This window comes from Lepidochelys kempii, chromosome 7 (assembly GCF_965140265.1).
Source record: "Lepidochelys kempii isolate rLepKem1 chromosome 7, rLepKem1.hap2, whole genome shotgun sequence".
In the NCBI taxonomy this organism is placed as follows: domain Eukaryota; kingdom Metazoa; phylum Chordata; order Testudines; family Cheloniidae; genus Lepidochelys; species Lepidochelys kempii.
This window is the reverse complement of record NC_133262.1, coordinates 1579061-1602741: the sequence shown is the minus strand read 5'-3', so window position 1 is coordinate 1602741 and position 23681 is coordinate 1579061. Positions and strand designations below refer to the sequence as shown.

The 23681-nt window shown below is 47.4% G+C and overlaps 2 protein-coding genes across 3 annotated transcripts in view; one reads left to right on the top strand and one right to left on the bottom strand.

The window, feature by feature from the left end:
- The window catches only part of P4HTM (prolyl 4-hydroxylase, transmembrane), a 28044-nt gene extending 4801 nt beyond the window's left edge, over nt 1-23243 (top strand). The window contains exons 3-10 of one of the 2 annotated variants that reach the window (XM_073350886.1): nt 9355-9545; nt 10750-10846; nt 13247-13409; nt 16140-16325; nt 16872-16962; nt 17575-17698; nt 20300-20542; nt 21490-23243. In XM_073350886.1, coding sequence (XP_073206987.1) covers nt 9355-9545; nt 10750-10846; nt 13247-13409; nt 16140-16325; nt 16872-16962; nt 17575-17698; nt 20300-20517 — 1070 coding nt within the window. In that variant the 3' untranslated portion in view covers nt 20518-20542; nt 21490-23243. Of the gene's footprint in view, nt 1-9354; nt 9546-10749; nt 10847-13246; nt 13410-16139; nt 16326-16871; nt 16963-17574; nt 17699-20299 lie in introns of both variants that reach the window. The other variant, XM_073350885.1, reaches the window with a different exon arrangement.
- LOC140915403 (secreted frizzled-related protein 5-like) lies at nt 2047-7251 on the bottom strand. The gene is made up of 4 exons (XM_073354993.1): nt 7046-7251; nt 5406-5575; nt 3387-3476; nt 2047-2360 (listed from the first exon to the last, which is right to left on the bottom strand). Exons 1-4 carry the CDS (start codon nt 7240-7242, stop codon nt 2047-2049), a joined length of 771 nt encoding a protein of 256 aa, XP_073211094.1. The 5' UTR covers nt 7243-7251.
- Nucleotides 23244-23681: the final 438 nt, after the last annotated feature.

The window sequence follows — 23681 nt, the reverse complement described above, 5'->3', positions numbered from 1 at the left end:
CTGATAAATCGGAGAGGGTTTATAGCAGAGCAGTGAAAATAATTAAAGGATTAGACAATCTGCCTTATAGGGAATGAATATTTAATAATGGGCTCTTCAGTCCAGCAGAGAGAGCTAACACAGTGTAATGGATGGAAGATGAAGCTAGACAAATTCAAACTAAAAATATGGTGTAAATTTTCAGTAGTCAGGGTCATTAAACATTGGAACAGTTTACCAAAGGGTGTGGTGGATCACTGGCAATTTTGAATTAAGGTTGGATATTTTTCAAAGAGATCTGCTCTAGGAATTATTTTGGTGACATTCTGTGGCCTTTGTCATACAGGAGGTCAGACTAGGTGATCACAGTGGTTCCTTCTTTCTGTCCTTAGACTCTATGAATCTATAAAAATACTCTGTGCCTCAGTAGTCCAGAAGTTAAATTTGCACAAATATCGGGATGTGGCCAATTTCCCCAACTGAATTTGAACAAGGAAAGTCCTGCGGGGGGCCGCAAGCCTCTCCTCAGGTACTGCCAGAGATAAAGAGAAAATCTGATTGCCAATTAATGAAACACTTTCAGAGCACTTAGACCGACAATGGTATCTGTAATGCACCTCTCTCCAAACAAATGTTCCATGTATCTCCCCTCCGCATGCTGGATGATCGTTAAAGTAAATGACTGATGATCAAGAAACAAAACAAACCTCACATTATAGGTAAACATGTCAATTGTCACTGTACAAGGAAGACCCATTTACCCCCAAAGCTTTTCTTTGCTTCCCTATTTCAATCCTGTGTTTACTGTATTTGCTCTAGTCTAGGAATACCTCCATACATATTTACTTTCACCAGGAATTCTGGAAAAGCAACACCTGTCTGGAAAGCAGGAGAACCATACCTGTCCTTGAAGATGACTGCTGTAAGTGCTTCTTTTGATATAGGGGATCTGCAAAGGATTTTAGAAAAATGCTCCTGTTGCTATTTTTGACTCTTTTAGATAAAGAAAGAAGGCATGGAGGGATATATTTAAAGTTTTTTTTCCCCCTGCTTTGTTTATCATTGAGTCTGATCTTCCCAGGTTTTGACAGGGGACTTCTCAAATGGTCTCAGACTGTACATCACTGAAGGGGTGTGTATTGAATCTTGAACAGAGACACCCTTTCTCCAAAATGCATGCTAGTCACTGGAATTAAGTGGGTGCTACCAAAAAGACTTTTAAACAGTCTGACTAAAAATCCCTTAGTCTCCCAGTTGTTCAGCTTTCTGTCCTGACTCTTGGGAAATCCTCACTTCACTAGTTCTTCAGTCACCAGGGTCTTCCTAGGTAGACTGATTTTTTTTTTTTTTTAATTCCCTTAGTGAATTAACCCTTTTGGGCGACCTTTTCCTAGCAGAAAGTAAAAAGGGCAGAATTCCAACATTTTCCTTTGCAGGTCTCCTTTAAAACTTTATCCATTACATAGGCAGCCCTGTGGCGTAGTTGCAAGTGGTGAATACAGCTGCTGGCCACATGTCTCACCAAGCAAGGTGATCTGTGTGTGGAAATGTCTTTGTAATATCTCTGGGCCCACAGCAAGCTTGCACTTATGCAAAGTCTGTGTTTCAGGGACAAACCACAGGACTGAAATTACTACCACGTTTCAGTGTGAAGGGAACAGACAAGAATAGCTACTAGGTATCTCCTCCTGTCCAGTCTAAGCTGAGGACTTCAATTCACTTATTCCTGCTACTACACAAGCTTGCCACATCTATTAGAAACTGGGTTTCCAGTGCAGTAGGAGATAAAGAAGAACACAGCATGTTTGTGTCTTTCCATTTCTTGGAGCAACAGGTGACTCCCTAAGCTCTTAATTAATTAACATGTTGTACAGCAATCCCTTAGTGAAATGCTCTGTAGTATGGCCTCTAGACCTTGGCTATTGACTACACTGAATCCCACTTAAAGATAGCCATTGTACCGACCCACATCCCCAAAGCCCTGGTTGTCATGGATCGTTTTCTAGGTACAGGGAGGGGAGCAATTTCCTATGAGTGGAGCAGAGATTTCTGAAATCTCCTGCCAGACTATGCTCGGCACCGGTGGTGTTTCCATCGCCGCACAGCCTGCTGCAGGTTCCTGTTCTTCTTGTGCCATGCATAGGCCTTGTTTACGACCACCTTGTCATTCTGCACCTCTCCACTGATGACATAGACTCCTGTGTGTGTACCTCTCATGATATTGCGAACACAGGTGGCATCTAGGTCTAGCCAGTGCTGCAGTCTTGGGTGGATTTCCGCCCGGAGGAGGGGGCCATGCTTCAAAACCTCCAGCTTGGAATCCATGTCAAAAGCAGAGATGGTGGAGGTCATGTTCTTCCTGGAGATTCTAATTTTCACAGCTGGAAGAAGCAAATATGAAACAGTTACCTATTGTTATTACCCACCTGATTTATGTTCATTCCCTTTGGGATTTCTTTACTGCTGGTGGTTAACTACCTCACTCCCACTTCTGCTGGCAACATACAGAACTTTTCCATTTTGAATGTAATAAGTGTCATAGATGTTTCCCTGACTCAGTGATGTCCCAGCCAAATCGGAGGAGGTTGTGCTCAACTTGTAATCCTCCAAATCTGTGATTACAGCCTTTCTAGTGCCAGTAACTATTCTCTTCACTTCCGCTCCCCTTTGAGTAGGGGGAAGGATGAGTGCTCATGAAGGAGGTTAATGCCACTGAATAGACAGAGGCACAGGGCAGAAAGTGGTTGTGCAGATGGCCTTGTGCATCTGTCCAGTGCACCTCAATCCTGCTCTGCACTCCCTTAGGTGTTCCAGTCTTAGCCTTTCTCTCAGCGCAGGGGCTGCAAGCACTAATATCCTTGTCAAAGTTGTCCAGGATTTAGCCATGAAGATTATGTGACTGAATGCTGTAGAACTTTGTGGAAATTAAAAGTTAAGCAAGCTGTTTGGCCCAACCCCACTACCTGCTCCAGTCTCTGGCCTCAGAGCAGAAACAGTGAATTGCTGGGATAACTGTGTTGGGGTTTGATGTGTGTAGGCTGGAGATGACCAAGTGTATCTGCCTTGATAGGAATCTGATTTGAACTCTGGCCTCCAAAGTGAACCACATGATTGGCTCTCGCAGCGTATGGGGGAATAGAACCAAAACCAATCAAAAATGCATAATGCAAGATGTTGGCCTTGGTGCAAGCCGTGAATTGTGGGCAAGTTGCCAGAGCAGCCCTGAGCAGTTTGGACACTTGACATTCAGCACATAGGTGAGGAATGAAAACTGTAAAGCTGGAGCCATACCTTTTCCAAGTCTTTCTTATAGCAAATAGAAGAGGCTTCCAGGGGATGCTGCTGTTTGGTTGGCTATCAGAGGGGAAGCAGCGTCTGAGGTGGGAAGAAAAGGTATGTGTACTCACTGAAATCGTTGGCACAGAAGTTTTCCAGTATCTCCTTGGTGGTTCTGGCTTCCTCAAGCTCACAGTCCCTACAGCTGGCTCGGGGCACTGCTGCAACAGAGACCGAGTTATAGCATTCTTCTTGAACTTTTCCAAAAGCTCCTTGATGTGCCATTGAGAGCCTGGGAGATTCAAGTGCTCTAACAGGCCCAGCAACAACAGTGACACTGCCAGCTTCCACCATCAGTGTGCTGCCCCTCTGAACTGGAGCAGCTCACTGGAGGGTTGAGATGAAGTGCAGCCTCTGACTCATTCGCGTCTTGGGCTTTGTGTGTAGACTGTCAAGGAGGGAAATGATAGGATCTTTGCCTACACGCGTCCCTGTGTTACTGCCACTTGCCCAGAGCTGGAGTAGGTGGGTGCTGTGGTTGGAACACTCACTCCTAACACCAGTGGCAGCAGCAGTGAGAAATTACTGAAGGAAAAATCATCTCCCCACTTGTTCGGACAGTGTCCACCATTGTCTGCGTTTGCCTTGGTGTTTTCTCCACTCATCCATTATTTTCCTCTGTGCTTTGCTTATGCTCAGCTTTGCCATTCCCTTCTGTCACGGCTCATGGCATCTCAGGGTATGTGTTCACCACAAACAAGCAAAGGTTCGTTCTTAACTCATTAGCTAACTTGGCTTAAAACAGCAATGAAGACCCAGCAGCTCTGCTTCCAACTGGGTTAGGGGGTTAGTGCTCAAGTTCAATCCCAGGCTCCCCTGGAGGCTTTAACTCAAGCTGCTAACCCGAGGTAAAAGCCATGTCCAAGGTAGCTAACCTGAGTTAAGGACACTTTTTTTTGGGGGGGGGGGCGCGTACTGAAGACTTACCCTAGCTTCCAGCTGGAAGCTAGGCTGGGTCAGTCAGTGGGCAGCTGCTTTTGAAGGCAATGTAAATGCTGTTTGTTGCATGGGCTGGGAAGGATGGATGTCTATTTGGCAGACATATCTAGCTGTTTTCCCCCCTTCTGAAATTAAAGCACATCACTTCTGTGCTCTGCTCAGGGTCTTCCAGAGTCTGTTTTCAGCCCCAGGTGCCCAGCACCAGCGAATAATTCAACTGCCTGAGGGTCATTCAGAAGGGAGAGCAGGGTATAGCGCTGCTAAACGTGCAGGCGGAGTTTGTCTAGCCTAGAGCTTCACGTCTTCTCGTAAGTCACGTTCGCAGACACCACTGTCGGTACTAATGTAGACGCTCCATGAACCCTGTGGCCTGGAACAAATGTGTGTGGAATGTCTAGATGAGTCTTTACACTCGTGGTCACCTAACAGCAGCTACAGTAGGGGCCAACCCTTAGTGAGTGAGATTGGTTCTTCAGATGTGTGGTAGAACTGTCTTGTTATGCACTTGTTCTGGAAATGCTGGTAACACCAGCAGCCCAGCTAAAGGAGCACAACATGGGAAGGGTGGTGCTGGGGAGGATTTCTCCTTAAATTTTTACTTCAAAGCTGTTTGAATGTTGCTTCACACCCACTGGCCAAGAGAGGAGCTTGTGCCCTTTTTAGCTGTTTTCTGATGTACAAAGGCGGCCTGAATGGTTTTTCTTTAATTTTGGGAATATTGAGCTGAACATCATTGGCTTTGCTGGACGATCTTGAGGCTATCTGAGCGTGTGTAGCATTAACTCTCATGCCTTGCTTGGAGGGGCAGGCATATTAAATCTATAACAAAGTCCTCCTTCTCCAAAATGTTAAATAGTGATTGAAATTGAACAGGTTTTAACAGAAATAAAACCGCAGACTTCTAAATAGTCTGACTAAAAATTCTTCCCCCTCCTAGCTGCTGCTCTGTTTTGTCTCATTTCCTCAGTTCTCCAGTCACCACAGAATTCTCCTTGGTGCACAAAACCAGCATTTCTGTTGTACAAAAGCCTAGCAGAATTAAGAGGTCATTTTAAAAAGAAAAGCCCAAACATGGCACAGGCCCCTGTTTTTGCTTTGCAGTTCACCTTTAAATGTTATCTATGGCAAAGTGGGTTAGAAAAATGCCTTACTTCTCCTGCTCGAAGTGGTTTCATCAGTGATTGTTGAAATGCATAAGTTGTGATCTGCAGGGAACTTGTTGCAGTTCAGGATTTCAGGCCATGGGTAGCCATAGCAAGCCATGATTGGAGCACAGCTGTTCCTAACAGCTTCACAGAGGCTGCGGCAGGGGTAGATGAACCTAGTGAGAGAAACGGGACTGTGCTGAGTCTCGAGCTTTTCCCTGCAAGCACAAGTGAAGGGTTAACTGTTCCAGAGCAAGCTCAAACCACCAGCCTTCCTAAATTAACAGCAGTATGTTGTACCTTGGAATGACATACATATTCCCTACAGTAGCTTTAGTTTGCAGGAGGCAGAATACAACAATTACGGTCCCAGAGGTTTTCTCTAGGAAGGAAATATTGGAGTTCTTTGTCTCAAAAATTGGTACTGATTTTCCAGAAACTATTAGTAAAGTGTCTGTACCGGTGTTTTAAATTGGGATTGGCCTTGCCTCCACAGGTTTGCATGTTAATAGTGCTGTAGCAGTTTTGACATACGCTGTGAATATGCACATTTTGAAACCAAACAATAAACGTTTGAGTGTTTGACACAAATGGGAGAGAATAGAATAGGATGAAATTATGGGCCGAGAGCCGTTCCCTTCTCCTTGTGAAGGGTGTTGCCACGGCCACCCATCTTCCCAAGGTGAAAGTGCTTGCTCTAGTGATGCAGCTGCTGCTTGTGTTTCTGTTCTAACCAGGTCCCTGGAGCTCCTAAATTGCTCTGCAGTTTGTTGCCAAGCCACCACAAAAACCAGGATTTGTCCTTTGTAAGAACCCCTAGGTGCTGGAGTGTGTGTGTGTGGGGGGGTATTGTGTAAGGAGAGGTTACTGGTAGTGACGCAGGAGCAGGATTATTTGGTTCTGCACAAGAGGAGTGGGAGACAAGGATCTTTATAGGTAAAGTTACTGGAAACCTGAAGTAGGAGAGAGGAGTTACTGTGTGCAGCACAGGGGAAATTCACTGTGTGCAACTGTGCAAGAAACTGGACTCCAGATGAGCCCATGTGCCATGTCTGAGAGACAAGTGGAGGGGGAGAAACACAAAGGGGGCCAACACCTAGAACAGGAGAGCAAAGAATTTAGAAGCAGGAATACAAGGGTTGCTGGTGGTGGGAGGCAAGGAGAGGAGCGAATTACTGTGTTGATATTTCAGGGATGGCCAGCCTCTGTGTGGAAGTGAAGAGAAGATGGGGGTTTTTTGCACACTATACAGAAGCTGGAGCATTGGGTGAAGACCAGCATGGTCTGCAGGTAGAAAACCACCAGTGGGTTTTCTGAAGTAATTACAGTTAGAAAAGTGTGTGAGTTATAAGGCAACTGATCTTCAAATTAAATTCAAAACCAAGGACACATTTCAGTTGTCTGGCAGGATTTTTATTTCCCCTCAGAAATGCCCCCAGGTAGAGGGGGGGAAACCCCTAGTGAGTCATCTCATTCATCCCCCTGCCCATGCCACACTCTTCCTTACAATACTTTGCTGCTTTGTCCATTCTAGTTCTAAATGACTTTAGCAATTGAGTTTCCCAGCCCATCTCAGGAGACTGTTCTCCTATTAGGAAGCTTTATCCAACAGACCATGTTGAAATAACATATTTGAAATGCCTTACCTGTCCAAGCAGATAGGTGCAAAGAGTGAGCAGAGGAAGATCCTGGCATCTGGGTGGCACTCTCTGGCTAGCAAGGGAAGCCAACTAGAAGACTGCTGGATCACCTCTGCCATAGTCTCATGTTCCAGCAGGTTGGGGATGCGCATATCTGAATATCCAATGTCGTAGCATAAGGCCATGCTTCTTGGAATGAGCATACACCTGGAGGAGCTCCTCAAGAAGTACCCGTAAACTCCTGAGAAGCCCCAGTTTAACAGACATATGAAGACAGCCAACAGCCACTGCATGCTCAGTGCAGGAAATCTGCAGTTTGCTGCATTCATTCTTTCTTCGGACCAGTAGCTGTAAAATGTTCAGAGAGCAGGTGAGCCTCTCTGCCTTGTGCAGTGCACTGAGAACGGACTTGCTCCTGACTGGGAGATGGTTTTTATAGCATGAAGCCACCTCTCTGCTAATCCAGTCTCATTAAATGCAACCCTCTCTGAGCTCTGATACCACAGTTTGTGTTTGCCTTGATTGTTTGGATTTTTGTAGGGGGCTTGGCTGAGATCAGCAGGTGTTGATGGGGGCACACACTGTGGAACAGCTTGGGCCCCCCCTGGCTTGGAGCTCTCTGTTCAACACCATTATGCTGGCCCATTCTCTTCTCCGGATTAGTCATTATTTTAAAAATGCCAGTGTTTTCCTCCCTTTTGTTTTTGTGGAAAAGCAATCAAGTGTTGCCCCAAGTCAATTAGGAGCCATTTGTTTAGCTTGATCCATTGTTAAACAGGCAGTGGGGTGGGATGGCCCTGTGTTCGGAAGTTAACCATTTCAGGGAGGTTTCTCCCCAGTTGGGAAACTGTTTACACACAGGATTACCAGCATTTGATTGACAAACTTCATCTAGCAGTCTGTGCCATAGAAAGCTCATTCTAGTGAATATAAATTGTATTTTGGTATGAAATCCAGCTGCTGTAATTTAGGAGAGGTTGTTCCTTCTCTAGCTGGTAATTAAATTCCAAAACCTTTATTGTCATGTTATTTCAGTCCAGTTTAGGGAACTTAAAGTATTGGGGGTATTGCTTGTCAGTTTGCTCAGTTCTTAACTTGTGTTACGCCACTAACTAGAAAGTGGCAAGTGGATGTTGCAGCTCTGCAGTATTTCTATGAAGAGGATTGTGTGCTCCTGTCACAGGAAATGTTCCCTACCAGGGGAGTTCTGGACACACATTGTGGTTTTTTGGGGGGGCTTCCTGGGAAGCGAGCAGCAGTGTTGTTTTCTGCAGACTTAACACCTAGCTGTACTGAATTAGAAGCCGCCTGCTCACTCTGGATTTTAGCAGATAGCCTCCATTCTAAACAGAAGCAATTACCTTAATTTTTTTTCTTTTCAGTGTGTTTCTTGATTGGACTGTGGTCTGTTCTTAGCCAAGAGAGTTGCCAAAATTCATGGGGAGGTAGTTCAGAAAGCAGGAGAGTGGTATTTGAGCTTTCAAAACTGGACTAGATGTGCTTTTCCCCCTTCCTACAATATCTTCAGTACTAATGAGGTTTGAGTGTAGCTGATGTGTCCTATGGGATCTCTCCAGTATCTCACTGACCAAGATTGTTAACCCCAAACTCCATTTGACTGGAATTCTTCTGCCTACATAATCACAGATGGATCTTTTCTCCTTCGAAAATTGTATATAATCTTGGTATTGGCTCTATAAGCTGCTAGCTTTGTGTTGCTAAAAATGGACATGTGTTAGATATAGTGTCTTGGTTCTGTAAAGTCTGTAATACACCTACCCTTTATTTTTGTGACTGTCAGTGGAATCTCTCTTCTTCCCCTGTGGTATAACTCTGTGCTCAGAGATCAAGCATCTTAATTTGGAACCGAGACCACCTCACTGAGAGTGTGGGAGTGAGGTTAGAGGCCTTTCACATCAGTGGATTCTCCAAGCCAGGCTCCACTGAAGAGCACCTGGTTCTCTGCCAGATTCCCCTCCAAATGGGGGCAAAGAAAGCCTGACAGCACTGCAAACATGCCCAACTCAAAGGCTCTGGGTTCTCTTCCTCTAGAGTAATTTCCTGTAACTAGGTATTTAGTAGAGTCCCTAGCGGCCCAATGGTTAGTGCTCTGTGCTGCCCCATTGGGATCAAGCTCCATGGGGATGAGTGGGGTGCATTGAAGGAAAGGATATTAAACTTTCTCCTCCCCCAAATCTGTTGGGAAGCTTCTAATTTTCTCCCCCTTTCTTTGTTGTCTGCTATAGGTTAGGGATTTCACTGCAACAGTTTCCTTGGTCTTTCATTCCCACTTCCTTTTTTTTTTTTTCCTGCAGAAATTCCAGATTTCCTGACTGAAGAAGAGTGTAAGCTGATTATCCACCTAGCTCAGTTGAAAGGGCTGCAGAAAAGCCAGATCCTGCCTACTGAAGACTATGAGGAGGCCATGGAAATGATAGAAATCAGCCAAATGGACATCTTCAACCTGCTGGATCACAACCAGGATGGGCAGCTGCAGCTCAGAGAGGTGGGGAGAAACCTAGAGAGGTTTGATATGGGGACTTAAGAAGAGAGGCTGTTGTGAAGTTGCTCATCCTTGTATAGCTAATTGTACCAAGGCATGGCTGGAGCCCAGCACAGAACGTTTCATTATTTCATTGGAGGAGGTCAGGTCTCTACAGGACTGCAGCATGGAAGGGAGACGTCTTATAAATCTGAGAAACGTTCAGTAGCAGTGATCCTGCTGGGGGGTTGCTAGGAAATGTCTGCTCTGATCAGCTGGGTAAAGGGCTCCTATGGGCTGAACTATGCAGAGATAAGAGAAAATGTGCAGTTTTGTGTTATTTCATATCTTCAGGGCTGTAGCTGGCACCGGCAGGGCTTTGCTTGGTGAAGCCTGCTGAGCTAGCTGTGCCTTCCCATGGTGGGCAGGGCACTGCAGAGTCGCTGGTTAGAATTCTAGATCTGTGTGTAAGCTACTGAGTCCGCTAGGGTAAGCAAGTGCAGAGAAGGCCTCCGAATAAATATGGCCATTGTGTTACAGCACAGGATTGGGAGTCACAACCTGGATCCCAGTCGTGCCTCTGACTCAGTGTGTGACCCTAAGCAAGTCATTTCCCCTGGATGTGCTTCACATTTCCCCAGGTGTAGAATGGGGCTAATGACCCTTACCCTCCTTTGTGAAGTAACTTCAGGTATGTAGCTGAAAAGCTCCTATGTAGTTGCTGAGTATTGCTCTTGATCATAGTGTGACTGCAGAACAGGCCTTCTTCCTCCAAAGCCTGGAGTCAGTCTGTCTCTAGCTCTTTGAGGCGTTTCATTCCTGGATCCTCCTCAGAGCAAACATTTCTTTCTAAACCATTCCCTATGAAAGTCTTTAAATGGCACAAGTGAACTACATTAACTCTGTAGCTGTTCAGCTGACTGTCCCTCCAAGGGAAAGGAAGACACGTGCTGCCTTTGCTTGGCTGTTGGCTGGCTTACTCCCAGCTGTGCTTTATGATGGCATAAATTGAAATGTTAGAGCAGGTGCTGGTCACACTGTTATAGCTAAGGTTGCAAAATAGCTTCCATTTGAATCCCTTTCTCAGGTGTTGCACTGGAGCCCTGCTACCTGATGTCCTTCAAAGAAGCTCTCTCAGGATTCAGAGCTACCAGCCCATAGGGTTTCATTAGCATTACAGAGGAGCAAATCATTGCCCAGGATGTGACTATCTTATTCATAATTTCAGGTGCTGACCCACACCCGCTTAGGGAATGGCAGGTGGATGACCCCGCAGAGCATCCGGGAGATGTACACGGCAGTCAAGGCAGATCCTGATGGCAATGGTGAGAGGGGCTTTGAAATACAGCCTCTGAGAATCTCTTTTATCTCTAGCGTATTGGAGACCAGATCCAGTGCTGTAATGTGAGGCTGGATCCAGAGCCTCATCTGTGGAAAAAGCCTGCTTTATATATACCAAAATGGAGAATCCAGGCACAAAGTCCACTTTCTCTCTTTGCCAGTCACCACCAACCCTAAGAGCCCCCCTGTGAAGTAGGTAGATTTTATTCTCACACACACACCCTACTTTCAAATGGAGAAGTGATTTGCCTGAGCCCACACAAAAGGCTGCCTGTAGAGCTGGAAACAGAACCCATGCCTCTGCCTGTAAGCTATGCCTTAATTTGTGCCACTGCATAATGGAGAATCCTTTGGGTGCAGCTCTGCTTTGTTTCCCTTTAGTTAGTTCTTGGGGACCTGCAGCCCCTTTAATTACCAGAGCTGTAAGATGCTGCTGCCACACTCCCACCTGTTCAGGGGTGAGTCATGTCTCCTTCCTGCCGCTCACAAATTTGGAGAGCTGCCCTACTAGCTCCCCTTCCTGATGAAAGGGTGTCGGGGTCAGTGGACATGAAGGCAGTTTCCTCAGTCAACTCTTGGTGCTTCTCTCCCTCTCTCTTGCCATCAGAGTTTTAATATGTTCCAAGAGCCAGTTCCGCCCGTCCTTCCCCTGGCCTCCCAAGAGCTCCCGCTGTCCCAGGCATGCAGTTTAACCTCTCTTGCTCTAATTAGAGTGCCGTCAATTGAGTGACTCTCCATTTCCTAATCAAATTAAGTAAACATGCAGTCTGTGCACACTCACTTCCAGTCGCCTGGCTCTCTGAGCAGCCCCAGAGGAACTGCTTTGGAGCTGGGGAGCAGCATTTGGTGAATGGGAAATTTGGCTAAATATCCGGTCAGCATGCTTGCCTCAGTGCTCTTGGCTCATGAGGTCCTTGGCTGGGTAAAGGGAGGATTATCTAACGGTCTGAACTTTAATAAATGAGAAGCTTCAGTTCCATTCCCGGGGCCGTGCTCTGTGCCATTGGCAGGGCCTCACTTCCAGAGTCCTGCTCCCCTCCATTGCTACCAGCACAATGGGCAGGCCAGTTCACAACCTGGAAGTGGCACTATGTCCTTAAAGGCGGGGCGGAGGGGCAGGACTGGGAGGTTGGGACAGAAGGGTGTGTGCAGACAGCTGGAAATGGTGACAGCTAATAGTTCAGCATCTGGGGAAACTGTCCTAACCTTCCCTCTGACAAGCCCCCTTCTTCCCTCTTGGGAAAGGGGACAGTGGGGTTCTATGTCCACCTGTGGCTATGAACCATAATTTCTTGTCAGCACAGGGAGTTCTCTTATGTTCAGGGGCAGCTGGTTTGGGTGTTTGGTCCTCCTTTTGGAGGCTAACATTTCTAGTCCACAGTTAGATGTGCAGAACTGTCTGGTTACATGCTGATTGCTGTGCTGGTCTATGAGGTTGCCACACTGCCAGCATATGACACACGGGGCTAGACCCCCAAACCTGATTCTTCTTAAAATAGAAAATGTCAGGATCTTCCATAAATTGGGAAAGACAAAAAGATAATCCTGCCCTCTGCTGCTCACACATCACCATTACAGTGGAGAGTCCAGGCATGCATATCAGGACACCCGTGGAAGAAAATGTCTGTGTTTTAATGGAAGCCACCTTTTACATCTCATTTCTTGATTATTGTCATTCTCACAGTAACTATAACATACTCTGTTGCATTTGCCTTTCATGTTTCTCTTTGTCTTTGAATTACATAAATGCAGAAAAGCTTCACAATCAGTTTATAAACTGTTTTGCATTCACTGTTTAAAATTGGCAGATACGTTCTTGTTTGAAACGTGGGCAGAGTCCTTCTGCAGAGTTTTCAAGTCAGAGTCCATTTATTCATCCAGTAACAAGTGGCAGTGCAGCCTTTTAGCTAAGGCATTTCAAAGGGCAAATCTGGAGGGGCTGTTTATTTCTTTTTGGTAGATTACTTTGTGTTCTTTAAGAGCTCTTCACAGTGAAAATATGGGTAACCAAAATGTAGCCCCAGAGTTCTACATCTCATGGCTGTTGCATTCCTAGAGGTCCCAGCATGGCCTCTGCCCAGATAAAGACGGAATATTGCATGCTGGGACCTGTTGTCTCTAATACGGCGATGCACCTGTGAAGACAAGAGCAAGTGCAGTCTTCCCTATTTAACACCTCTCAGATGTGGCTCTCTGGCTACCAGTGAGTTGCCAGTGCAGCCCTCAGACACAGTTGCAGGCCCTTGGAATGGTGTGCTTTCAAAGGGTAAAACCCTATGGTGCCTTTCGGTAGGTAACTGTCCCTGAAGGCAGGACACTACCAGGGAAATATGCACCTGGACCAGAAAGCTGAAAAGACAGCCTGCTTTCCTTCTCTTTCATAGGTGTGTTGAGTTTGGAGGAGTTTAAACAGCTAAACATTCGTGACTTCCACAAGTACATGGGGAGGCAGAAAGTGAAGATGAGTGATCTGGTGCGGAACAGCCAACACACGTGGCTGTACCAGGGTGAGGGGGCACATCAGGTCATGAGGTCCATACGACAAAGGTAAAGGCACTGGCAGGGGAAGGATGCTGTGTAGGCACTGCCATTGTGTCGGGGAAAGGTTGAATGGGCACTCATGGTGGGGGCGGTATACACATAAGGCAAAGCAGCTGTGCCCGGGGTCCCGGGACAACACAAAGTGGTGGTGGTCTGTTCAGTCATCATGGGGTAAGAGCCTTTGGAAGAAGGGATCACTGAATGCTGACACCGAAGAGGGAGATTCCCATTAAGGTTTGAAATTCATCTACAAATGCATTGTTCTGTGGACAGAAATGAAGCCTTCAGCAACTCTTTGCTTCTGGGAGCAGCCTCATAGAATCACAAAGACTCAGTGTTACATGGGATAACTAATGGAAACATTCACCGGGTGAAATTGTTGCCTATTCCAAGGGTTGGCTAATTTGCCAGTAATTACTGTGCATTTACTTTAACTACTTGTACATCTCCCTGGATCTCTCCCAAGTAGAACTGACTGCTAACAAATGTAGTTTTATTCCAGTTTAGCTAAACCAGTTTAATCCATTGAGCATACATCCAGTGATATGCCTTGCTGTGAAGGTTTGGCCCCATTTGTCCATCCATTGAGGTTGGATTCAGCCCTGCACAGACCTCAAACCCAGCCCTCCTGACAAGCCCTAATCTGAGACACTCATTCACTACAGATGCAGCTGAAAGTCACTTCCATCTCCCGGCAGATCATTTGGCCTCAGTGGGCTTGAGAGAATTAGTCCTGGCCTAGCAAGTGGGTGGCTAAAGTGTGGTTCGAGGCCTAAAAGTGGCTCTTTGCTCACGAAAGCTTATGCTCAAATAAATTGGTTAGCCTCTAAGGTGCCACTAGTACTCCTTTTCTTTTTTCCTCTTCAGTGTGTCCCAAAAAGAGAACTGGTCCCAGTGTGTTATATGCCACTTTGACCAGAGTGGGGCAGCAGCTGCTGTTTGCTTTGTGCCTGTTAGCTGGAGCCCATGGGCTCCTGGTTTAATGCCAGCGTGGCCCTTATTTGGGCAGTGTTGGGGTGTCCCTGCTGAAGCGGAAGCTTACTATTCCAAAGGCTGCTATTAAAATCTTTCGTAGGATTTGGAGATTCTCAGAAGCCAGAGCCCACATAATCCTTGTACAGATGTTGTGATCCTGGCCTACCATTGGAGTCCTCTTCCCCCTATCCCAAAGGGGTAACTACTCTGGGTTCTTACAGACAGTGTATCTGAGAGGTTCCTGCTCGCTTTGGGGATGATTGGAGATGTAGGAAGTTCTTGAGGGGGACAGAAATCCTAGAGCACGAAGGTCTGGTCTCATTGCTCGCTTCCCATGCACCTCAATCCTGTTGGGGATGATGCAGAACAGGAAGCAGAGGGATGGATGAGAAATGTGATAAGGCTATTGATAACTAAGTCTTTCTGCCCTTCCATGCAGTCCTATCGTGGTCCCTCTGCTTTGCTAAGGATCTCTGAACTCTATAGGGTCATTTGCAGGACCCTTGGGAAGGGGAGGACATGGCACCTGGAGATCTCCAGGGACATGTACAGAAAGGAATCTTTCCCAGCAAGTGGCAGCCCTGCTGAGTGAGAGCAGCTTAGCCAGGAAGTTTCTGATTAACACTGACTAGGCTTTTCTGCTCCATTGTTCTGGCTGTCCAGTTCTGCAATGGGTCCCCTTATTCTGTATGCACTAGGTGTGGTGCTGTGCACAGTGTTTCCAAAGAAACTCAGGTATAAAAGTACACCTGGTACCTGCTGGTCCTCTGGACTCCCGAGTTCCTTAGAGCAGGGAGGTGCTGGTCACTGGTCCGTTTCACCAACTGTATTGTGCTGATGTTGACTGTGCAGTGAGTAAACATCGTTGAATTGTTCGCAGAAACATGCATTCCAGTCGTCTTATAAGCAGGTTTGGGTATCTGGTGACCTTTCTTCTTGGCATGAGGCCCTTTGCTACTGCAACGAGGTGACCTATCAATTGACTTAAATGACAAATGTCACCTTCTGCCCCTGGCTGATTGCCACATTGTGTGTTGTTCTAATGCAGTTTGATTCATTCAGGCAGAGCCCCCTCTAGGGTACCTTTTGAACGTGCATTGGCACGTTCCCTTTACCTCAGGCTCCTGGCTTCTGCTCAGGGTTGAGGGGGTTGGGTTTACACACACTATTCTCTCTAACTAGGGGAAAGGAGAACGTTTTAAACCATTTAAAATGCTCTCTGCATCTCAGCTGAGAATGACATCCCATGGGGAAACCGGGTGCTGGAGCTGACAGGCTGTGAGGCAGGCTGGATCCTACAGAAGGGATTCAAAAGGGAGGAACCAGCTTCCCTGCACTTAGATCCATCCTGGAGACTCTTCTACCCTAACACCTGTGTGAAGTCCCCAACTCATAAGATCAGGGAGAGAGGCCGTGGGATAGTTTATACACTTGAGAATCATCGATTTGTCTTATCAAGGCCTTGACTAGTTATCACTGGGCCCACTTGCTGCAGCTCTTCTCCTTTGCTCCTCCTCTTAGATAGGTTCTTTGAGGCAGGAAGCATCTCCCTATCTGTAGAGCACTGTGCACGTTCCTGGTGAGCATAGTGGGATTCATAGAAGATTAGGGTTGGAAGAGACCTCAGCAGGTCATCTAGTCTAACCCCCTGCTCAAAGCAAGACCAACCCCAACTAAACATCCCAGCCAGGGCTTTGTCACCTCTATGGATGGAGGTTGGTTTGTTCTGCTTCTCCCTGACCTGCATTTCTGCTTCCCCAGGGTGATGCGCTTGACCCGTCTGCCTCCTGAGATTGTGGAGCACAGCGAGCCCCTGCAGGTTGTGCGATATGACCAGGGAGGGCACTACCATGCTCACGTGGACAGCGGGCCGGTGTTCCCAGAGACAGCTTGTAGCCACACCAAACTGATCGCCAATGAGAGCGCTCCCTTTGAGACCTCCTGTCGGTGAGTTGTGCACTTAGCTGTTAGCTTCACACCAAGCCAGCTTGGTGACCGGGCTCAGTCTGGGATCAGATTTAAAAAGAGACCTATCTAAAATGATCTGGGTGTGAGATGTGGGGCTGAAGGCAGCTCACTTTACTGCACATAGATTGTGGGTTTGCTTGCTACCTTGCTCAACTGAAATGAGACTGAGGGGGTTAACCCTTTTTATCCCTCTGGCCAGTACAAGAGAGGCACTGACTGGCTCCAGGAAGCTGTTGGCCCATCCCCACTGGAGGCTAGAACAGTGCTCCATAGTGGGGATAATCCTCCATTTTAGCCACACCATTAGGAGCAGATGAGATGGTCCCTGTTAGCCTTCTCCTTGGAGAACAGTCTATTCAGGTTCTGGGCCAGGCAATACATCCTTGAGCCCCTATGCACATGCCAGCAAATCTAGCCCATTGGTTGTGGGGATAGGGAGTTTAGGGAAGGGCTTGTGCAACAGCCTGTGGGTATCTTCACTATTCCAGTTGCACCCTGTAAGCAGCTGTGCTCTCTGTTTTACAGCTATGTGACAGTGCTGTTCTACCTGAACAATGTGACGGGGGGAGGAGAGACCATCTTCCCTATAGCTGATAACAGAACCTATGAAGAGATGGTAAAGGAGCCTCTCCCCCACCTGCCCCCGTCTGTGTTTTTGCTGGCCCGAGTTTGTTTGTTTGTGGTTGGGGAAAGGCGGATTTGCGGCTTGGGTTTACACATGCTATACTCTCTAATTAGGGGAAAAGAGAACATTTTAAACCAACTGATAATGCATGTGGCAAAGCCGAAAAGGAAGAGACTAGTACAGGGCTGTGTCTAACAGGGGGACATTGGAGAGCCTCCCAGGGAGAGTGAGCCAGTGCCCTAGCACCGGTTCTGCTTTGCTTCTTGCATCTTGGCAGATTTCCTCACAGGAGGATGAAAGCTCTCCTCATTGCATGCACTTCGCTGTCACTCTAGCTGGTGCACAAAGGGAACGGGAGACTATTCACGTGGCCAGAAGGATGGCAGAGCACCTGGGGCAGGGTGGGGAGGGCGGGCAGCTCACTGACTTCTGTACTGCCTAAATTGGCTGCTGCAAATGTGAGGGGAGCCTCCTGTTCTGCCTAATGCAACAGAGCTGTTTTAATGGAGGGTCTGATAAAGGGGGATATGATGGAGGGGGGCAGAGGCTCCTCATCCCAGTCCTATTTGCGGGGTAGTGTTTATTCTCGTGTCTTTTTCTCAGTCTCTGATTCAGAATGATGTTGATCTACGAGACACGCGGAAAAATTGTGATAAGGGCAACCTGCAAGTGAAGCCACAGCAGGGTACTGCTGTCTTCTGGTACAACTACCTGTCAGATGGGGAAGGTACTGTCCCCCCTCAGCACTATGCCTGTTGGGAGGGGAAGAGAGAGGATTTGGGAGGACAGCAGCCTGTTTCTTTGGGCCTCGCTGTTTGTGTTGTGGGTCAGGGCATTTCTTCACATGAATTCTGAAAGGATGGCCAAGGAACAGCAGCCAGGAACTGATGAGCACTGCTGAATTCTCCTTGGTAGTAGCTGGGCTGAATCTTCCTGTGTTTACAGCCAGAATGGTTCCTAACTTCTTTAGAAAACTTCCCCAATTAGCAGACTAAGACCTTGGCTGTACCAGCCATTGCTAGCTGCTTTCCTTTCAGCTGTGTGAGCTCTAACCCATCCTGGAACCTGGGCTTCAGTTCTAAGAGTGTCCTTTTGGCATGATGCGTTATACAGATTGCCCAAGTGTGATAGAAAGGGAGAGAGCCATCAGATCTTGGATGTGGGGAGAAAAATACAGCCTACACAGGACTTTGCTGTGAGGTTAATCTCCCTCCATCCATTCCTGCTCCAACATCAGGTTTCCCCATGACATATCATCATACCTGCAGTTGTGTCCCTACTCCCTGTGGTCAGCACAGGTTTCCTCATTCCTGATAACCAGAGTACCTCTTTGCCCCCTGCATGTTGACCATTGGATGAAGTATGGGGTGTAGCTATTTGCACTGCTGAGAGACAGTCACTCCTCTTTTTGCATTCTCCTCCTTCAAGTTTATAGTCATTGATGTCGTAGCTTAGTGTTACACTTATGTCAAAGCCAAAGCTCCATGATGAGTCAGAGCTGGCCCAGTCAAAGGAAACCAGTCCCAAGAGCCAGAGGTGCTGACACTGGTGCAGAGGCATTAATCCTGGGGACCACTGTTCTTATGTCACAGGATATTGTTTTCAGAGAGTCTAGCTCTGTGTCAGTGTGTCTGCCGTTACCATGATGGCACACACATAGTGGTCAGTGCATTAGCTAATCAGACACTTGAATGTATGCTTGTGCTGCGCACCACGTCTGTCTGAAAAATCTAGTCCATAATACTGGGACTAGAGTGGCGTGTGTGGATTTCCTGTGCACCTCTTGATTCCTATTAGAATCCACTGCATGAAAATTTCTTAACACTTCAAAAACATATATGGTAAATGCCTGCTCCTTTTTATACTAGTCTTCTATTGTCTGTTAGTCAGACTAAACAGAGGGTTGGGATATGCTTGAATCTTCCTAATTGCAGGTGCATGTAACCCAGGGTATTGGGACACTAGATCAGGAGTTCTCAGGGCACATTTTTTGCTCTTGCTGGTGGTCGTGCTCTCACTTTTTTTCCTAAAATACTTAATTAGCTTTAGGAAAAACAAATAAATATGCACATGCACACATCCAAATCATTGTCATTTATTTATTGCTAGCTAATAAGTCTGTTGTGAAAAGTGGTATTAACGAGCATACAAGTATCGCTTTTCACAGCAGACTTACTCAGCCCTGTCAAGCCTGGGGACAAATTAAGCCCTGGATTGGTGGGGGGGTGTTGGGGGAGGTGTTGGGGGCCAGAGGCAATGGGGGGTGGGGGCTGGAGCCCCAAGCTCAGTGGCCAGAGCCTGCCCCCCCTCTGCCTCACCACCCCAGGGCTGAAGCCTAAAGCCTGAACCCCACTGCCCCTGGAAAGGTGGGGAACTCACTGGCTGCCTGATCCTCCAGCATTGTTCCCCAGATTCTCCACAGGGTCCCAGCAACCAACGCCAAGGCAGTGCATCCAGGAACAATAGGGGGGGACTGCTACTTTGTCCCCCTCTCCCCCCCCAATCACAGCCCAGGAGGCTGTGGCCCCAAGAAAAGCCCCTGGTGGCCGCATGAGACACACACTACACTAGATTTTGAGATCGTGGTGGAGAAGGGAAAGGGGATTACAGCTGCCTTGTGAGCAGCCTGTGATTTCACCTACAGGAAATCCCAGCAGAAGGTAATGAGGCACCATTGCCATGGGGAGACTGAAGGACAGGTCTGGGCTCCAGCCACTGCACAAGACTATAGAGAGCCTCAGTGTGCTGTAATTGAGATCCCAGTGGCTCTGTTCAATAGCAAACAAACAGAATACAAAGAAAAGCTGCTGATGTGAGTTTGATGCGGAGTAGGTCAGAGAGAATCAGCAGTGCTGTTGGAAAGTGCTGGGGATTGGCCATAGCTGCTGTAAAGTCAGTTGTTTCTTTTACATGATAGAATTAATTAATTTAAAATACAGATTTTACCTTCCAGCAGCCATGGGATTTTGCCTTCTACTGGCAACATCTGTCATTTCTGTCCTGCTTTGAAAACTGTTCTTCACATCCACCAATGTTAAGTCCATAGGTAGTGATTAGTTAGCTAGCTATGGCAAAGCTAATCCCTGGATTTCTCCCTTAAACCAAGTCACTGTCCTAAAATCATAGTAGCTGACGTGGTCTGGCATCTCCTTTTGGGCTGGATAGTTGTACTTGTCAACAGGAGAACAATATGTGCAGGCCAGAAGTTAGTCCTCGGCCACATGTTTGTCTGCACTCCACTGCCCTAGAGAGACACTGCAGGGTTGTGAGGTACAGTAGAGTGCAATGCTTCCCAACTTGACAGTTATGGTTTATTTTCCTTCTGCAGGCTGGGTTGGCGACCTGGATGAATATTCCCTGCACGGAGGCTGCCTCGTCACTCAAGGAACCAAATGGATTGCCAACAACTGGATCAATGTTGATCCCAATAAGAGGCGCCAGCTCCAATTCCAGCAGGAGATGGCTCACTATGCCAAAGAGGGGGATGAGGCCCAGAATGAATGGACTGTAGATAAATCCTACAGCAACATGCATGTGGAATTGTAGTGTCCCAGCACAGCTGGGCTTGGAGGTGCCTCTTCAGTAACACTGTGGGACCCTTTTTGCACTTGCCAGTTTAGTTTATATTGATTTATATTTGGTATTCTACTGTTCCCCCTCTCCCCACACACATCCCTGCAGAAGTCTCAGGCTCAGCTGTAACCTGCATCTCTGTTGGTCAGACTGGGAAAAGCAATCCAGTAACAAGCATGTTGGGAAGCAGGCCTCATGCTAATGAGACAGAGGTTGAGGAAGATTTTGATAACACATGTATTTTTATTTCAGGGGGTTTTTTTTTGTGGGGGAGGTCCAAGTATCAGTGAGCTCTGCCTTGCTGAGGCTTCTTGCCTCTCCAGGCAGGGCCTTCTGCAGGGGAAAGGTGCTGTCAGTGGGTCTGCAGGGTTTCAACCCCTCTTAATCCTAGGTCTCTGTTTTTTTCCCATTGAAATTGATTCAGTCTCTCTTTAGCTGCCTCCACAGGGGTTTCCTTGGCACCTGCCAGTTTCTGTCCCTAGAGCATCCTGCTGCTAGTCCCTTCTCCCTCCAGAGCATGAGAGCATCAGCTCGGCTCTCCTGACCAGTAATTGGCAGCACTGTCAGCCAAGCCTGAGCCCTCTGGTATGGAGGCTGTATAATCCAGGAGGGAACATGGGAAGTGGGTTCACTGAGCTTCTGCATTAAGCCACTTCCCTAAATTCCAGTCCCATGATGTGAGACTGATTAGGGGGCAGAGGGTGTCACTCCTTCTGTATTAGGAGGAAGGGAAGTGTTGCAGCTGTGTGACTATGGAGATCTTACAGCATAATGCTAATGGTGAATCCTTCTCGGGGGTTGATGTGGTTCTGAAATGCTTTTAAGTTGTGCTGATTATCAGGGAGAAGGGAAGCTTTTATGTGCAATAGCAGCAGGGCTGGGGTAATTGGGGGAGGGGGGGAGAGTTTCACTCTAACCCTGTGATTTGTGTGGTTGCCTTGCTAGGTTTTTGGCTGTTTCATGAAGGTTCCTTCTGCCAAGTGATTCATTTGCCCCCCAGTCATGGAGCTACGTATATATGCCAATGTGTCTGTAGCAAATTGGAAGCACATGGGGGAATGAGTACCAGTGCCTCTCTCCGGACAACTGAACAATAGACGTCTCTGTGTATCATCATCTGATCCTCACGTGCTGAGGAGTTGGTCACTCCCAGCTTGCCTCAGCTTGAAGCGTTTTCTTCCCTAACTGCTGTACATTTCAGTCAGTGGTTTTTTTGTGGGAGGGAAACAATTTGAAATGTAGTGAGGAGTGAAACAGATCCCTGTCTTGCCACAGCATAGGGCACGTGCTGAATGCATGACTGCAAGCTCTGGAGATGGGATTTCTTCACTGCTAGTACATCCAGAAAGTCAACAAGTGAAGGTCCATGCAGCCCTTAGGGCTGAGTGAGCCTGTTGGATGTGCAGCCACCTGCTGAGGATGTGGCTGGAGTTGTGGCCGAGGAGAGAGATGGGTGGGTTGGTTGGTTGGCTTGCTTATTTATTTATTTTAAGGTTGCTGAACTGAGGAGAGGGCTCAGTGTGCTACTTCAGTGCCTGGTGTTCAGGCCTAAGGCCAGGTGGATGCACTGATGATCACAGCTCTGTCTCAGTGTGATAGTATTAGGTTACATGCCATGCTCGTGAGAGACAACTTATTGCATCAGGGAAATCTGCGGACAGTCCTGCTGCAAGTTACCCTGCCTAGCAAGGAGATTAGCCATGACAGAAGGCGGGGGAGGGAGGAAGTGTTGGTATGAAATCTAATTCCCTTTTATTGCTCTCTGGGTTTTGGGAGCAGTTTGAAATGTTCAGCAGAACATTAGCCCCAAAGAATGGGGGTTGTCCTATAGCCCCAGCACTAGGAAACTGGGTATGTTGCTAATACTTATTATTGTGTTATTATACTGTTACTCAAGTAGAAATATGAGATGCACTAGGCTAGTGATGCATGTTGTCACCATGCAACCCTCCCAGACAAGGAGACCAAGAGGGACCCTATCAGCATTCTGTGTCTCATAAGAAGGTGCATCCAGAAACAAGCCTGCAGTAGGGGATCTCCTACCAGGGGCACTGCAAAGGGTTAACAGTGTGTTGCATTACTGCTCTCTTCCAGGTGCACACTTGAAACCTGCTGCCACTTAGTGAGCAGGTAGCTGGATAGCAGGAGTGTATTGTAAAGGGTCTTCTGGAAGAGAGTAACCATAGCGGGAATAGAAACAAGACTCCAATGACCTGTCATGTTCAATGACCCTTTCTAACTGTATGTTCTTGACAGGGATTCTGGGGTTTGGTGTGTACTTTGGGGGTGTTGCTGCCCCTTCCTGTGTTCTTTCCACTTTATCAGCAGAGACTAATCTAAGAATGGAGGATTTTGTATGTTATTTTTTTAAGATGATGTAGCTCAGATGCCTTCTTCACAGGGTGATGTGATGTTGTCGTTTTATGTATTCTTCAGAGGGCATGACTTTTTATTGGATCTGCCAAGTTCAAGCCTGCATTCAATCTTTTTGCTACTCTTAGCTCATTTGAGTGACTTGGCACTGTCAGTTGCATGTGCAAGTGCCTGACCATTGTCTGTACTTGGTTTTCTGTTTTCCATGTCCTCGTGTGCACCTGATAAGTTGTTCATCCCTTATTTAATATTTATTTAATTTATTGTATTGTATTCATGTGCAAAGAAGCTGCCTGTCCTGAAGATAAAGTTTTGAAAACTACTAATGCCAGAGTCCGAGGATGTGTTTCTCGGTGCTGCCGGTTTCTGCAAACCTCCACCCTTCCCAGCCGCGTGAGGTTTCCGAACCCCCGCCACCTGTTTGTGTCATCCCATCGCAAGGGGGTGCCATGGGGCGATGCTGCACTGCGGTGTGACACACCTGACTGGGTAAACGCTGCAGGGGCAGGACTGGGCTGCTCACAGAGCGCTGGCCACTGGAAGTGCCCCAGGTGGCTATGACATGTACCTATCAATGCTGTTACCGCAGGAGTGCCTGGGCCCGGGGTGCTCGGCGCTGCACAGCCCCGTGCCCCGAGCTGACCCGCAGGGGCTGGCGGCACGAGAGAAGCGGGAGCTTGGGCAGTTCCGGGGGGGGTCTGGGGGGCCGGCCACGTGGGCAGCGGGCCCAGGTGCACGGATTTGGCGCCGCGAACGCTGGGACT

Coding starts and splice junctions, on each gene's coding strand:
- LOC140915403 (XM_073354993.1), bottom strand. CDS start 7,242: ATGCTCATTCCAAGAAGCATGGCCTTATGCTACGACATTGGATATTCA. Junction 5,576..7,045: donor GCACCTATCTGCTTGGACAG/GTAAGGCATTTC, acceptor TTCTCTCACTAG/GTTCATCTACCCCTGCCGCA. Junction 2,361..3,386: donor CTTCTGTGCCAACGATTTCA/GTGAGTACACAT, acceptor TGCTTCTTCCAG/CTGTGAAAATTAGAATCTCC.